This window comes from Sciurus carolinensis, chromosome 4 (assembly GCF_902686445.1).
Source record: "Sciurus carolinensis chromosome 4, mSciCar1.2, whole genome shotgun sequence".
Taxonomy (NCBI): domain Eukaryota; kingdom Metazoa; phylum Chordata; class Mammalia; order Rodentia; family Sciuridae; genus Sciurus; species Sciurus carolinensis.
Window position 1 is genome coordinate 137,449,878 of NC_062216.1, and position 16,007 is coordinate 137,465,884.

Sequence of the window (16,007 nt, forward strand, 5' to 3'; positions counted from 1 at the left end):
GACTTTAATTCTGTACAAAAGAAGGTAGCTCTTGATTCCACACTCTGAAAAGGAAATGTACAAGAAAGAGTAGAACATCTTATGCCAGAAAATAAGTAAGCTATCAATAACTTGAAGGGGTTCCCACGCAAAGGATCAGATAATTTGAACTTAAAAAATTAATGACTGCAATGGACTAAAGCACATTAAATATATAAAACAAACTCATGACTTACCTTTGGAGGTTGCCAAGGAGCTGGATCATAACTGCAAAATTGGCAAATAAAACAATCAACATGATCTTATCTTTCTTGTATTTTAAGGAAACCAAGTAGTTGAAGAAGAAAAGTTCCTCTTTTAAGAATTCCAACTACTAAAGTTAATGGAATGATAGAACTAGAAAACTATCACTCTGCAACATCTAATGATATAATGGACAATTATCATTTTGCTAAAACCATTACATAAATGATTAATGAGAAACTTTAACAAACAGCAATCAAGTTAATAGCACCTGAACCTATTAATCAATCTTAACATCATTAAAAGTGAAACAATTAGACATAATGTGCCTCCTGATGTGACTTCAATAAGAAGTACACATCATTATTGAATTTAATAGGATGTCTACATCTAACAACTTGATAACTAAAACCATAAAGATGTAGTCAGTTGAGCTGGGGATATTGCTCAGCGGTACATCATTTGCCTAGCCTGTACAAGGTCCTGAGATCAATCTCTACTATCACAAAATGTAGTCAAATCCATAATGCAGGAAATGCTACAAATTACTTAATTTCTTCAACATAAAAAGTGACATAAAACTGGAGGGGCCAATTTAATTTATAGGCTAATAAAAGATAAACATAATAAACACATGCAATGGATGAATTTCGGTGGGATCCTTTTTAGAATAAACCAACAGAAAAAGGCCTTTTTAAGTATCCAGGGGAAATCTGTACACAAAGTGTTAGATGATGTGGCAGTCACGAAAACAGACCTCTCAGATGTTCAATTTCAGGATGGGTAATTGTACCAGTTGTGTTCTGAATTTACTATGGTCTTCACCTGAGACTGCACTTCCTACTGGCTGCTCCCTGCCAAATGAAAACAACAGAAATACAATGGCAGGTCCGTTCCTTCAAGATCTGAGACTACTCAGGGGAACAAGCACCTTTGGTCTGAGGTCTAATCATCAAACCTGCTAAAATTGTTTTAACACCTCTGTGTTAGGGTGAAGGATAATTTGGACACCACTTTAAAAAATTATCCCAAGCATCTTTCATCTCTCTGCTTTACCACTCAGCCCTGTAATGATCTGATAGCTCCTTCAACCTCCTCTTGCTTCCTCCCAAATTTTCCTCAAGTGTGTTTGCCCAATAAATCTTTTGGATGCCTGCTTCTCAGATAACCCCAGCTAAACAAATGATATTCAGGAATTAGTATTAATTTTGTTAGGTATGATTATATTGTGGTTTTCAAGTCCTCACTACTACGGGATCATACTAAAGTATTTATAGGTGAAATAACAGGATTGGAATTTACATCTCAGTAAAAAAAAAAAGGGGGGGGGAGAGAGTTAAAATAAAATTGCTGAGATACTGATGATTTTCCCTACTTTTGTGTCTAGTTGACATATCCATAGAAAGATGTGAAAAATACCTGACCAGTACTAAAAACTGTAATAACCAAGAGAGACATTAGAAGACATGATAATTAAATTTAATACAGAAACTTGAACTAGATCCTGTAGCATAAAAAGGACAGTAAGGTAAAACTGTGGAAATCTGAATTAAGCATGAACTTTATAATGTGTCAATGCTGGTTCATTAATTGTGAAAAATGCATAATACTAGTGTAAGATGTTAATATGGGTAACAATACACCAAATAAACTATATTATCTTCACTAACAATAACTATAAATCTATAACTTCTAAAGTTTTATTAAAATAAAAAACTTATTAAAATGTCACATATAAAAAATAATGACCCTGAATCAATACATAGTCTTTTATTTTATCTTTACTCACAAGGATGCAATTTGTGAATTTCTCCCCACTGATTAGCTAGAAAGTGCCACTGATTTTTCTAAGCTCACAAGGGAATCATTTTGAAGATTCATACTCAAGAACCATTCCAGTGCCTATACATGTTTAAAAAAAAAAAAAACCTGAAACTTATGAAACATGTTTATTTGCCAAGGTTTAAAAGTTTGAAAAAAATGAATTTCAGTTACCAAAAACCTTCAGGCAATAACAGATAAACCTTAATACAGAACAACAAAGATATCATTCCACAGTGTCTTGGACTTGAGAATTGATTTGAGTTCCAGAGATAATACTAAACTAATGGGGTTATGTCAAGCTGCCAATGTCCACAAAGAAGTTTTTACTGATAACAATCTTTTGCAATGAGAACAGCAAAAAGACAAGTTCTTTCTTTAAAAAAAAAAAAAAGTCCACATTATATTATTTATATAATGATACAATGTCCAAAAAGGCAGATGAAGATCTTTGCTTAAAACATAGAAACGCAGTGTAATTGTTTGAAAGCTTTGGCTGCCTCAGAAGTACCTGGACTTTGTTAAAAGATTGCTAGCCTTCACATCCAAAAGTTGCTCATTCAAGTGTTAGGTGGGGGCCAAAGAATTTAGGGTTTTTTTTTTTTTTTTTTTTCTTTTTGCTGGGGGACCAGGGATTGAACTCAGGGGTGCTCAACCACTGAGTCACATCCCCAGTCATTTTTTGTATTTTATTTAGAGACAGGGTCTTACCGAGTTGCTTACTGCCTCACTTTTTGCTGAGGCTGGCTTTGAACTTGTGATCCTCCTGTCTCAGCCTCCCGAGTTGCTGGGATTACAGGGGTGTGCCACCATGCTCAGCAGGAACTTAGTATTTTTAAGAGATTCCAAAGTGAAGCTGAACACTAGTACTGCAGTAAAAACACTTTGAGAATGACTGGCAGAATATTTAATAGATAATGATTATGTCACAAAAGTGAGTGTTATAGCATAAAGCACCAAGTTTTGCAGTCAAACAGCTAACTTTGTGGAGTTGGGGCAAATTACCCTTCCAATCTGTACATCATACAGGTTTTAAAGAACCAACTTAGCAAGACATGTCTCAAAATGAAAAATAAAAAGGGCTGGGGGATGTAGCTCAGTGGTACAGTACAGTGCCCCTTGTGTTCAATCTCTAGTACTACAAAACACATTTAAAAAAATATATAGATAGATGGATAGATAGATAAAATGAACCTAACACACTAACAATATATGGTCCCTTAGTAACTATTAAATACTATTATGCTACAATAATTGGGGTTAAAGTTATGCTTGTTACCTGAGTCATCTAGCTGAATGTAAACCACATTGATCTTTTTTAAAAAGGATTACAAGATACAGGAGGCACTTTTAGGCCTCTTATGCTCATCAATTACCACTAAAATAGTCACTAATTCACTGATTTAAATATAGTTAACATGAACACGACTGGCATCATTTTCCATTATTGATTCGCCTGAGTGAATTTCCTATACCATTTTTTTTTTTTTGGGTGGGGGCTGGAACAGAGTCTTGCTAAGTTATTTAGGGCCTAGCTAAACTGCTGGAGACTAGCCTCTACCTAGTGATCCTTCTGTTTCAACGAACCCAGATGCTGGGATTACAGGCATGCTCCACCACACCTGGCATCCTGTATCTTTGACATCCTTGTTTGCACTTATTAGTCCTGAACTCAAGAACAATAAAATAAATCAGACACCTTTCTATTTATTTCTGAATAATCTGCACCTATAAATCTAAAATGTCCACTGATGACATTATATATTTTTGGTTAATCACAATAAACAGTTCACATTTTAAAGAAATGCAAATATTTCTTTGGAAGCAAGTTTATAACATAATTTAAAGATGGTGAATTTCATGTCCCCAAAATATGTCTAAACAAGGATAGCAACCAATTATGTATGGAATAAGACTATATGGTGAACAAGTGAGCATATTTTAACCTGAAAAACATATATTATAGCTAAAACTTGTTCTTCATACGTATAAGGAAGTTTAATTTACCTTTTTAAACTGGTCTCATATTAATTATTTTCCATGTTTCTCAACTACATGAAACAAACAAAACTTTTTCCTTTATTTAAAAGCATTATGATAGCTAGGGATGTAGTTCAGTGGTAGGCTGCTTACGTAGCTAGCATGCATGAGGTCCTATAAATTCAATCCACAGTATCACCACAAAAAAAAAAAAGAGGCACAATTTAGTCGCTGATATTTTTAAAAGCGAGAATAAAATTATGCATTTGTGCCAGGATTAAGAGGCAAGTTTTGTTTTCTAACTTCTTTTTTAACTTTGCCTAGTTCAACATCAAAATTCTTTTTTTGGGGGGTGGTGGGCAGTACCGGAGATTGAACTCAGGGGCACTGAGTTGCTTAGTGCCTCACTTTTGCTGTGGCTATCTTTGATCTCAAGATCCTCCTGCCTCAGGAGCTGCTGGGATTACAGGTGTACACCACTGTGTTCAGTTTCAACATCAAAATAAATGAAGATCATAAAAGATATTATAACCAGTCCTACCCCTCCCTTTAGCATAAAGATCTGACATTATATAATTTTTTTTCCAAGAGTTGACCAAAAAGAAAATGTAATCTCTTGTTAAAACAAAGAAACTGGAGGAATGAGATTAAGAAAATATGTGAATAATTTACAGCTGTTGATAAAATGTGTGCACACCTGCATGCACGAAGTCAATCTAGAAGGAAAAAAATAGGGATTGGATGAAGTGTAAGATAAAGAGTTCCAATTACAATTAAGAATATTAGATCTTGTAATTTTTGTCAATAGGCTTGTTAGTGGAAAACATCCTTATATGAGGACTTGAGACATCATCTAACAAGACTGACAAGGAAACTTGTTAAGATATGTATAACATCACTGAGAAGATGTAGAGTTCTAGAAACACATGGATAAGCTTCAGGTGTATGAAGAATGACACAAGACAAAAGGTTATGTAAACAAAGACTAGATTTGCACATTCCTAGACCCCTACTTATCTTTTTCAAACTATGAGAGATCTGAAATTCTTTGAACACCATCAGATTTCATTTATAGTTTCAATTTTGAATTTAAAAACTAGGTATTTTTACAACACAAAGACAGTTAAAACTTCCAGGCAGATTGAACACATATATGTGCATTTCTCAATTCAAGAAGCCCAACATTAATATATTTAAATCTTAACACTGTATTTGTTTCTTAAAATAATATTCTTCTAAATAATACATCAAATATTTTTAAAGTACTGCACACTGTTTCAGTATGATTTACAAAGTCAATTAGATTATTACCATTATCCATTAACTTCAAAAATAAAACTCATGGAGAGGAGTTTGCTAATAGAACAGGAAGGGAAAAAACAAAAACAAGCAAAAACAACCAGCATTGAAAAATAAATGAAAACTTCCTTTTTTATTGAATATTTATTATTTTTCACATGCAAAGCATATTAAAAGTGAATCTATATTAACTTGACTATTCCACAATGAAAATGTATGTAATAGGAATGATCAAAGAGGTACACAATACTAGTATGTTCAATAAGTTATCTGGATTTTTTTCCACCAATATTTGGGTTATCTGAATTACCTGGTTTTTGAACAAAATATTAAGTTTTTGTTTTCACATGGTCTTTGCTGGTACCAACAGTTACTTCTTAAATTTAAGAAAAATAACATGAAGGAAGATATACCCTGAATAGCATAGCCAAATCTTTTAAGAAACAAGCTCACCAAAAAAGTCACATATCCAATTAAAAGTGCCCAAAGGAGAAAACAAAAGACAGATACTTAATGTCCATCGAGTGATCATCACTAACATTTTATTATTATCAGAGTGACTGCCAGTATGTGGAACTGTAGATTAAAGACACTTTCGATACTTAAAAATATATCATTAATCAGTACTATATATGGAAATACTAACTTGAAATCACATTTCATTGTTATCATCAACAGTTTGGTGGATCTGATATACATTGAATTCTTTTCACTTCATTACTGCTTTAAATTCCTTAATAATGTTCTTTTCCTAATGTACAATTATCTAAAAAATATACTAAGATACTTTTTATTATGCATCAGTTCTTTCCCTCCACTGTTCAGTCAATGTTGCAACAAATTAAATAGTACCTAAAAGACAATTTCTGGATAATTAATTCAAAATACTTTTGAATGAACTATTCAGATTAGACAGGTTAATGCTGGCTAAGACTATGTATGCTATGTGCTACTGAAACACACTATATAGATCGTACACTGCTAAATAGAAGAGTTGGTTCATGTCCATTTATTTAAAAATTCTGTAACACCTGTAACAGTATACCCAGGTGACTAAATATGTGCTGAGATAGGTATGAAAATTTAATACAATCCCCACATACATACTTTTACAAACTCACACATAATTATTGTGTGGGAAAAAGGAGAGTATATGATTTCAACTTACATACATCAAGGAAAATCAGAAAAGCATGGGGGAAGATGCCTCTGTCAATGTGCTTATTTAGCAAACTTGCTATTAATATTATGCTTTCAGTTTAATGAAACCAAAGGAAAGTGTCAGGCTAGTTCTTCGAAAAGTGTAAGTTAAAATTCTCATTAAGAGAATGGCCTTTACTTATGAGAGTATACATCCAATGAAAAGAAGTCAAGATTTGCTATTACATATTAGGATTGGTATAGATACGATGAGAATGTTTGCCACAGATCTGAACTTCTTATTTTAAAGTTCTGAATCTCAAATGCTGATTCCTTCTCATTTAACGTATTTCTCTAATGAAAAACGTTCTTGGTTTCATCTACTGCAAGAATGAAAATATATACCTAAATCTTGGAACAAGTTAACAAAATCATGATTAGTTATTAAATAAGTGCCAACACTACTTGGAACTTACTAGTTATTCAATATCATAAAACTACAAAACAAAATGTGAAGGGTGTTTAGGACATCAGACCAACATCAAATCCAAGGTCTCCACTGTTTTGTCTTATGATATCACGCATATAGATGCTTGCATTACTCTGACTTGTACTGTTTTCAACAAAGTAAAAGTATACTCAAAATTTTACATTCAATTTCTAATTACAAAAATCCAGACTACTCCAGAAAACAGAAACCAAATATAACTGAGGTAGGTTTTTCACCTTAAGAATACATTGTGTTTCTATCACAATTTAACATTTTTTAATTTATTAAGGAACAAATGAGTATAATGCTTCATGTACTTGCCTCAATACTTAATTTTCTACATTTTAAACTACTTGAACAAGTGTAACAGTGCTATAATCTATAATTTAGTAAATTCCTTAGATTACTTAAAAATAATATCACAAATCCTTTCCCTTCCTTTCTAAAGATAACTGCATTACAATAATCAATATTCTAGAAAAATGAAATAAAAATTGGTAGTCATTTTCAAATTAATTTACATCAGAATTAGGGAGGCAAGTTGTGTTCATTTTAAAGATAATAAACTTCGGGAAAATGATGTCATAAATACATTAGAACTCTGGATGTGCTTTATTATGCCACAAATTCCCAGGAGACATGAGAAATAATATTTCCTATTAGGTCTAAATTTCACAAATTACTTATACTTTATTGAAAATATCAAATTTTCTAGGGCAGTACATATCACTTATCTTTTTTTAATTCATTTTTATTGTAAACAAATGGGATACATCTTGTTTCTCTGTTTGTACATGAAGTAAAGGCATACCATTTGTGTAATCATACATTTACCTAAGGTAATAGTTTTTTATTCATTCTGTTATTTTTTTTCTTACCTCCCACCCCTCTCATCCTTAAGTTTTCTTTTTAAAATATTAACATTTTAAATAAATTTCAAAGGGTTGTTAGATCCCACTTCATTTTTCAATAGGGTAAAACTCTGAATGTGAAATACAGAAGATGATGACAGAAGGACTACATGTGAAATGCTTTGTCTAAATTGTCAGGCTCCTATATATGCCTTTAGTATATTAAGCTAAAAAAGCAAAAATCATTACTGGAAATGTTACCAAAAAAGAAGAAAGGGAAAATTTCAAAATAGCCCAGTCTTTAAAAGCATTTGTAACTGATATAACTTTAAAAAGTAAAATGAAATGTTCCTTTATCTACATATGAATTAAGTAGAAAATTCAAAGTAATTTTTTTAATAGAAAAACCAATATACTAATACATTTTAAAGTTGGATACTAACAGCATCTTCACAACATGTAAAGGGTAAAGAAGAATTAGGAAATGGGAATATTTCTGCCATATACCTAAGGGTGACTAAAGAGAGATGAGTGCCTCACAATCAAGGTGGTAACTAAGTCTAGCACACAACCTTGACATGTGGGCAGCAGATCACTGCTCCCATACTGGATAAAAATCTCCAAGAAGGAAGTGATTAATAGTAATTCTGTAACTATACCAAATTTGGAATCTAACATTGAACTTTTTGGGAGCAGTAAACATTTATATGGACATAAAAAACTGTTCCCTGAACCAGGTTAATCATTAAATAAACTAAAAGGAGGAAAATCTAGGTAAATGAAATTGTCAATTTCAGGGTCTTCACTGGAAATTACTGGAGTAAAGACACAAACACAACAGTAGCTGATTCCAAAACTAAGTTATAATCAGAATCATCAGGTGATAAGCTTCAAAAATTCTTGAATCCAGGATATCAACTTAAACCTATTCAGGAACTAAAGTTAGGGATTCTTTGTAGTTCCTCAAGTGATTCTGATGATCAGTCAATCTTGAAACTTCTGAAGTGGGGAGCGGAAAATAACTTAGGCGAATGCAGAAATTTTCAGAATTTAACATTTGATATTTATAATTAATTACTCCACATTTTCTCCTAACTGTCTTACCTTCCCTATTTTTCTAACAGTGAATAAATGCATGAGCTTGCAAGTAAAGGAAGAAAACAGTAGTGTAACCAAAATGGATTTTACTATATTCAAGCCACTTTCATACACTGATGGGATAAAAGGATATCAGTACTACTGCCAGGCAGACATTCTTAACATATGTTAAGGAAGGGTGTGGGCTCTTACTCAACATAAAAATATAATATAAAACAACCCTAAGAATTAAGGCTATTTAATAGAAGAGACCATTTTTATAATTCTTAAGAAATAACTTTTTAAAAATTTCAGTGTCGCAAAGAAGAAGCCCTTAAAATTGGGATACAAAAATAGTCACATGAGAAAAACTGTGTCACAGTGTTTTCCAACTTAGAAATTAGGCAATGTATTTTAGTACTGCTCCTGCTTACATGTTGTTTTGTTAATATATGTATAAATGTCTTAAGTGTGGATAAATATTTTGTTTCTGATTTTCATGCATATGGATAATAAAATGCTGAATTTTCTTTTAAATGCTGAAATTACACACACTTTGAGACCTGCAGAATAAACAGCTTTTTAAATATCCCATATTCACTAATAAGCCTTGGAACAATAAAAAAAGTAGTACCTACATAGGAAATTATAGATTAAAATTATAACTATGTTTTTAAAAGCTGAAGTAATTAAAAAATTTTCAGTATTCAAAGACAAAATAGTAAACTCATTTACTATAACATAATTCAAGTATTCTCTTAATTTTAGCCAACTAGAACATGATATTAATTGACATTGTATAATAGCTTTCCTTTAAAAGATACTGTTACACAGAATAGTGCGACTTTTACTTGTTACTCTAAATCATTTAGAATAAGTGGAAAGAAAAAATTTCAGTAGACAAAGACCTTAATGACCAAAACTTCAACACACAAAACGCCGCACATCAATACTAAGGCATTTGTAGGTAATTCCTCCAAATACTTGAATTCATGTAAACAAAGACTATGTATATACCTTTATGGAGAAAATGTACTAACAGATAAAATATATCCAAATGGCTGTGACTTTAAACCATATATTATTTGAATACCACACAAAACCAAAAGAGACATTACCTATCATTTCAATAACTGAAAGATGTTACTTATTTAAGAAATAAAAGACTGATGCTTTTTTAAACTAATAATGAAAAAGAAATATTTTGAAAATAAACATCCATTTTCTAGAAATAAATATACATAGTTATTTTAATGTATTGCAGCATAGGAATATCTTCCTAGCATTAACTATAACATTCAACCAGTAGTTATTAAAATATTTTTTTCAATATTGGGCCTCGAATCTTCTACCTTGTCAATTGCCCAACAACTTTCAAAAGAGTTTTATTTTCCTGCTTTAGTTGTTCATTTTCATCTTCTATGTCATCTAGGTCCTTAAAAGGGGAGAAAAAAAAAGAAAATAATACTTTTAAAATACTTAAAAATATGCTAAAGGAGATTTAAAAACATTTTAAAGTACATGAAGATAATTAATTAATTGGTTAATTTTAAAATGAGGAAAATTTCTATAAATAACTTTAGTTGATTCTGTCCCAGCTAAAATGAGTATTTATTACTTGACTCTTCATTGTTATCAGCAGTATATGAGCCAATTCTTTCCAGATTACTCAGTTTTTCAAAGGAGGTCAAAAGACAGTGTTTTAAAATAGTAAATCTTCCAATTTTTAATTACTATAAATAACTTAATTTTGGGGGTTAAAAACAAATTCCATTCACCTCTTCAAAACTGAGGGCTACACAAAATATATATGCAGGCCATATGTATTATAAGGTCCAAGGTTACAACCTTGTGTCAAATTGGGCATTAAAGGGTACACATTCAAGCTCTGGAAATACCCTACCACAAGTTTTTTTTTTTTTTTAAATACCGAAGAATGGAACTCAGGGGTGCTTAGTTAACCACTGAGCCACGTCCCCAGCACTTTTTATTTTTAGACAGGGTCTTGCTAAATTGCTGGGAATACAGGTATGCACTACCATGCCTGGCACTGTGTGTGACCTTTAAAGGAGAATATACGGGATGACAGTCGGAGAAGTTGACAGAAATGAGGCAATCAGAAGAGGGGATCTGGGACATATAGAACTAATCTGGTTCAATTTATATGTTGAGCTTCTTTCGATGATCATTTTATTTCAGGCAGAAGTTTTATTAAAGCTGAAAGAAACTGGAAGTCACTAAAGTAGGCATTCACTCTCCAACTTTCAAGTATATGATCCAGCTCTATGTTACCTATATTAAGTCTAGCTCCAAATATGCAGCCATCTAGTTAATACTAATACAATCCCCTGTGAGGTTTAATTTAGAAACATTATTTCAAGGCAGACTATATATCAATTTTTAGAAAAGCAGACATTTATAGATTTATCCTTGCTATTTATAATACTAAAACTTGACACAATTTGAATAACAAGTGTGCTTGCTATAGGATAGCAATTTTCTCATAAATTTAGTACACTGTCTTAAAGACAATTAGGCAAATTATTTAAAAACTTTAAAAAATCAGAATGAGGTTAGGAAATAAATCTGTTAAGACAACAACTAAAAATATGGGATTCCTAAGATTATCACAAGTGAGATCTAAGTAAAATTAAGAATTAAATGACGAAATATGTCAATACATCATTACTAGGTATAAACTTGGTAAGGGAAGAGATTTTATCTTTTTTAATGTTCACAATGCCTAAGAGTACAAATATATCACAAACATCAAAAATATTTACAGAATTTTAAAAACTGAATTCCACCACAAATAGAGGAATGTCTGCATTGGAACCAAGATGAAAAGGCTTTCTAATAACTGAAGTCAAATATTGGCTCAATCAATGATTATATGTGACCTTAAGCAAGTTCAACTGTATCACTGTCCTCTTCTATAACCTGTACTTATTGCCTTCAAACTTTATGAGAACAATTCTGCACATAATGGAGCTATCTTTTCTTCCTTCATGGTTATAGTTAAGATTGGACTGCTCCTTTTTTCCTTGAAGCAAATATTTTTTTCCTCCATCTTTATGTAAAGTCCTATAAAAAGCAAAATCATGGGATCTTTTCTCATCACCATTATGAAGGTATGACCTGCCTGCTTCTTAAGCAGCAATAAATTCTGGGGTTGGGGCATGGGAATAAAATAAAAAGTGCTACAGAAAGGAATAATACGGAGCTTGGAAACTAAGTCTAAAGTTGAAAATATACTAAGTACAACTGGACACAAAAACTGGTGAAATTACCTACAAAGACATCCGGAGTTCCACTTAATGATAAAATACCAATTCTTTATTGATGCAATTCTGTGCCAATATTCATTTTTATATAAGCTGCCTCTCACCTCCAGACTCTTAACGAAACACAAAACGAATACATTTCTTGAGTTCATCTCTAAAACAATAAAATTGAGTTAAACTGATCATTGCCCAGAGGAAATCAGTTTATAAAATGAAATAATGTTTCTCACCACAAATTACTGCCTCATTAACAAAAGAACAAACATTGAGCAATGCAATTATTTTCTTCATATTTATATATTTTCATCCAATTGACCAAAAAAAAGCAACCTGGGAATTTAAATATGTGATATACTTACTCTATTTAACAAATCAATTTCTTCTTTGAGTTTTCCAATCATTTCCTCTTTATCTTGCATCAGTCTCACAAGTCTTAGGTTTTCTTGCCTTTCTCTTACTACTTCCTGGTAGATATAATTAAATAGCATTAATTGGGAAGTAACGGGTTATTTACAATCTTAAATGACATGTATCTACAGGTAACAGTGACAGATTCTAAACATAGCTAAAGTGCCCAATACCATTGGTGAAGATCCTTAGATCCTTTTAACCAGTTTGACATTAAGCGCAAGATTTTGAGAATGCCATTTATTTCTTCAAGAGTAGATTGTTTATAATTATATGACTTTTAAAAACTTTTAAACATTTAAAACATCTGTAAATTAAAAAGGAAAAGGTGAATTTTAATTTTTCCATTCTCCTCTAAAAAGAGAACTTGTACTAGGTACATGCCATGTGCCTGTAGTCCTAGCTACCTGGAACACTGAGGTAGGAGAATCACTTGAGTCTGAGTTTGGGGCCATACTGAGCAACACTGTGAGATCCTATCTCAAAAAAGAGGCAAAAGGCACACATTTGTAAGTCTGGTAAAGTATCTTAGATATATGAAGATTTCCAATGAATTCCTTAAGACGCTCAGTAAGGGAAGGAAGAACCCACACCAGTAAAGAATCAGAGAACTGGTCCTTAATTTCACTTCTGGTTCTGCCAGTTACTGACAATTGATTCTGTTTGAACAATATAATAAACACACAGTAGAACATATTACCAGCTCAGACAGAGACTGCCCAATATATTAGAGATTTACACACTTAGACTAGGAATAACCATTAAATATTAAGGATACAAGAATTTGCTCTATTTCTAAAGTGTTTTTTGTTGTTTTTTTATACTGGGGATTGAACCACCAAGCCCTTTATTTTTTAGTTTGAGACAAGGTGTTGCTAAGTTCTTAGGGCCCAGGTAAACTGTTGAGATGGGCCTCCAACTTATGATCCTTGTCCCTCAGCCTCCCAAATCACTGGGACTACAGGAGTATACAACTATGCCTGGCCTAGTTTTACACATCATCAAAATTGGAATGAAAAATATTAAGGAAGTTCAGAAAATATCCTGTCACCGTGTATCTAGAAACTAAAACATAAGACAGTGACTAAAAGCTCTCTGACCATGCATGGAAATATGGATCAACATTAGTGTCTCCCATTAGTGCCCTCTTCTTTTTCCTCTTTTTTGGGCACTATCTCTCCCCAACAAATTTCAATTTATTTTCTCTCTCAGCTGCTATGACACTGAAAAAAAAAAAAATCCCAATAATGTATTAATTTAATCAATCTCAATTTATATCGCATACCTTTTCAAGATCTTCAATTTTCTTTTCCAATGTGCTATTTGAGACCAAATTACCCACAACATTTGCATCTCTGTTGTATCTACTAAACCCACTTCTTTCTGTTCGGGTGTATCTACTTGAGACATCATCTTCAGAGGCAGCAGTTGTGCTACGGAAATAAAAACATATATTTGATAAAAGTCCCTAGTATTCTACAAGAAAAATGCTAAGAATATTTCCTATTCAGTTGACATAATGAACATTCCCCAAGGACAAATGGTTATAATAGATGACATATTTACAACTACAAAAATTATATCATCATTCCAACACAATAAGAAAAATGTAAAAGGAACATTAACTCTTTCAACCAATACCTACAGTGTACCAGACTTTATTCTGGGTACTGAAGACGTTAAAAGCAAAAACAAACATGGATTCTACCCTTCAGAGAGCTTTCAGTAAACAGGGAATATAACCAATTATAATATAGTAGCAATAAAATCATTTTAAAATAACATCAGCATATAGTACCATAAGAACTATGACAAAATAGATTTTAGATCTCCTAGACAATCTGTGGTGAATAACCACTATTCTTTCCTTTTTTCTTTTAAAAATCCCAATCCCTCATAGACCAACATTTTCATAAAATAAAATAAATAAAATAAAATAAAATAAAAATGCTTTTGGAAAATTAAAGTAAAAGGAGATCATACAAGAATTTTCATCAAGAGTATGCATATAGACAATTCATACAGAAACGTACTCTCTTGTGCAAGCACAAGGCCCTGGGTTTGATCCTCAGTACCGCCAAAAAAAAAGAAACCTACTCTCACACTAGTAACTTTTACCATTCCACACCTCTAATTTAACCAAAAGTTATGAGTGAAAAACAGCTCTTTAAAGTGAACACCAATTTGCATACTGAATTAATAGCATATATCAATATTTAAAGATTTTAATTTACTAAATGAGTTTGTCTCTTGCTTGCTGTATAAATCATCTATTAATAAATAAAAATTATACCAAAAGTCAGTGACTTAAAACAATATAAATTTATTATCTCAAAGTTTCAAATAGAAAATTTAGAATGACCTTAGCTGGGTGCTTATGATTCAGTATCTATCTCATGAGTTTTTAAGTCAAAATGTTGGTCAGTGCTACAGTCATCTGAAGGCCTGACTGGGCTGCGGAATTCTGCTTCTAAGCTCACTCATGGCTGAGGGTGACTATACTCGGTTCCTTAATGGCTGTTGGCCAGAGACCTCAATTCCTCCTATGTGGGTCCTTCCACTGGCCTGTTCACCACATGGCAACTGGATTCCAGAGAGAAAATGACAAAGGAACCAAGACAGAAGCTTCAGTGTTATTATCAATCTCAGAAGTAACACACTATCACATCTGCCACACACTATCACATCATCCTGGTATGAGAGGGGATTAAAGAGGTTGGGCTCATTGCGGGCAATATTGAAAGTTGGCTACAACTTTTACTAATTTATCTAATCTAAGTTCACTAGTGACAGTGCAACTCAGAAGAGATAAAAATGCATGTAAACTCTATGTTTTGTTATAATAGCACTCAAAGAAACTAATACAATGGGAATATGTTGACAGAAGTAGGAGAGATTTTAAAGCAATTTCAGCAAATTCAGCATATTCATTTTTAAGAACTTTTATCCAAAATGCAGAAAATTTCCTCTTTAACATTGGTCTTTGATCTGTCATTGGCAGTCAGGTGTAATACTTTATCCAGAAATCTATAATAACTTCTGATGAAAAGATTCCTGATTTATAAATTTCCTATTCATGTATTTTCTTTTTATAGAAAATAAAATTTGTAAATTTTATTTATAACATTTTATGGAAATCAATTTCCTATCAGATTTGTAAGGTATGATTATAACATTTTCAAATATGCAACACCAAGATCACTACCTATTTTACTGATTATTACTATATTACAGAACCCATCGCATGCAGCAAGGCATAGAAACATTCCCCTAAATTTCTAACATTTTCTGTTCTTTGATGTTAGCTGCCATTGAAAAGCATGTGACATTCCTGCCTTGCACAGAAGGCTGAGATTTTTTTTTTAAAGCAAAACCATCAGTTAAAAAAGTCTAATTCACATATATAAAAAGCTGGGGATCAAGCTGGTTTCTTAT

The 16,007-nt window shown here is 32.2% G+C and overlaps 1 protein-coding gene across 3 annotated transcripts in view; it reads right to left on the bottom strand.

The window, feature by feature from the left end:
• Positions 1-8,970: 8,970 nt before the first annotated feature.
• The window catches only part of Pawr (pro-apoptotic WT1 regulator), a 123,476-nt gene continuing 116,439 nt past the window's right edge, over positions 8,971-16,007 (bottom strand). For all 3 annotated transcript variants that reach the window (XM_047551086.1, XM_047551088.1, XM_047551087.1), the window contains 3 exons: positions 13,858-14,005; positions 12,524-12,628; positions 8,971-10,315 (listed from right to left, as the gene is read on the bottom strand). In XM_047551086.1, coding sequence (XP_047407042.1) covers positions 10,229-10,315; positions 12,524-12,628; positions 13,858-14,005 — 340 coding nt within the window. In that variant the 3' untranslated portion in view covers positions 8,971-10,228. The remainder of the gene's footprint in view (positions 10,316-12,523; positions 12,629-13,857; positions 14,006-16,007) is intronic.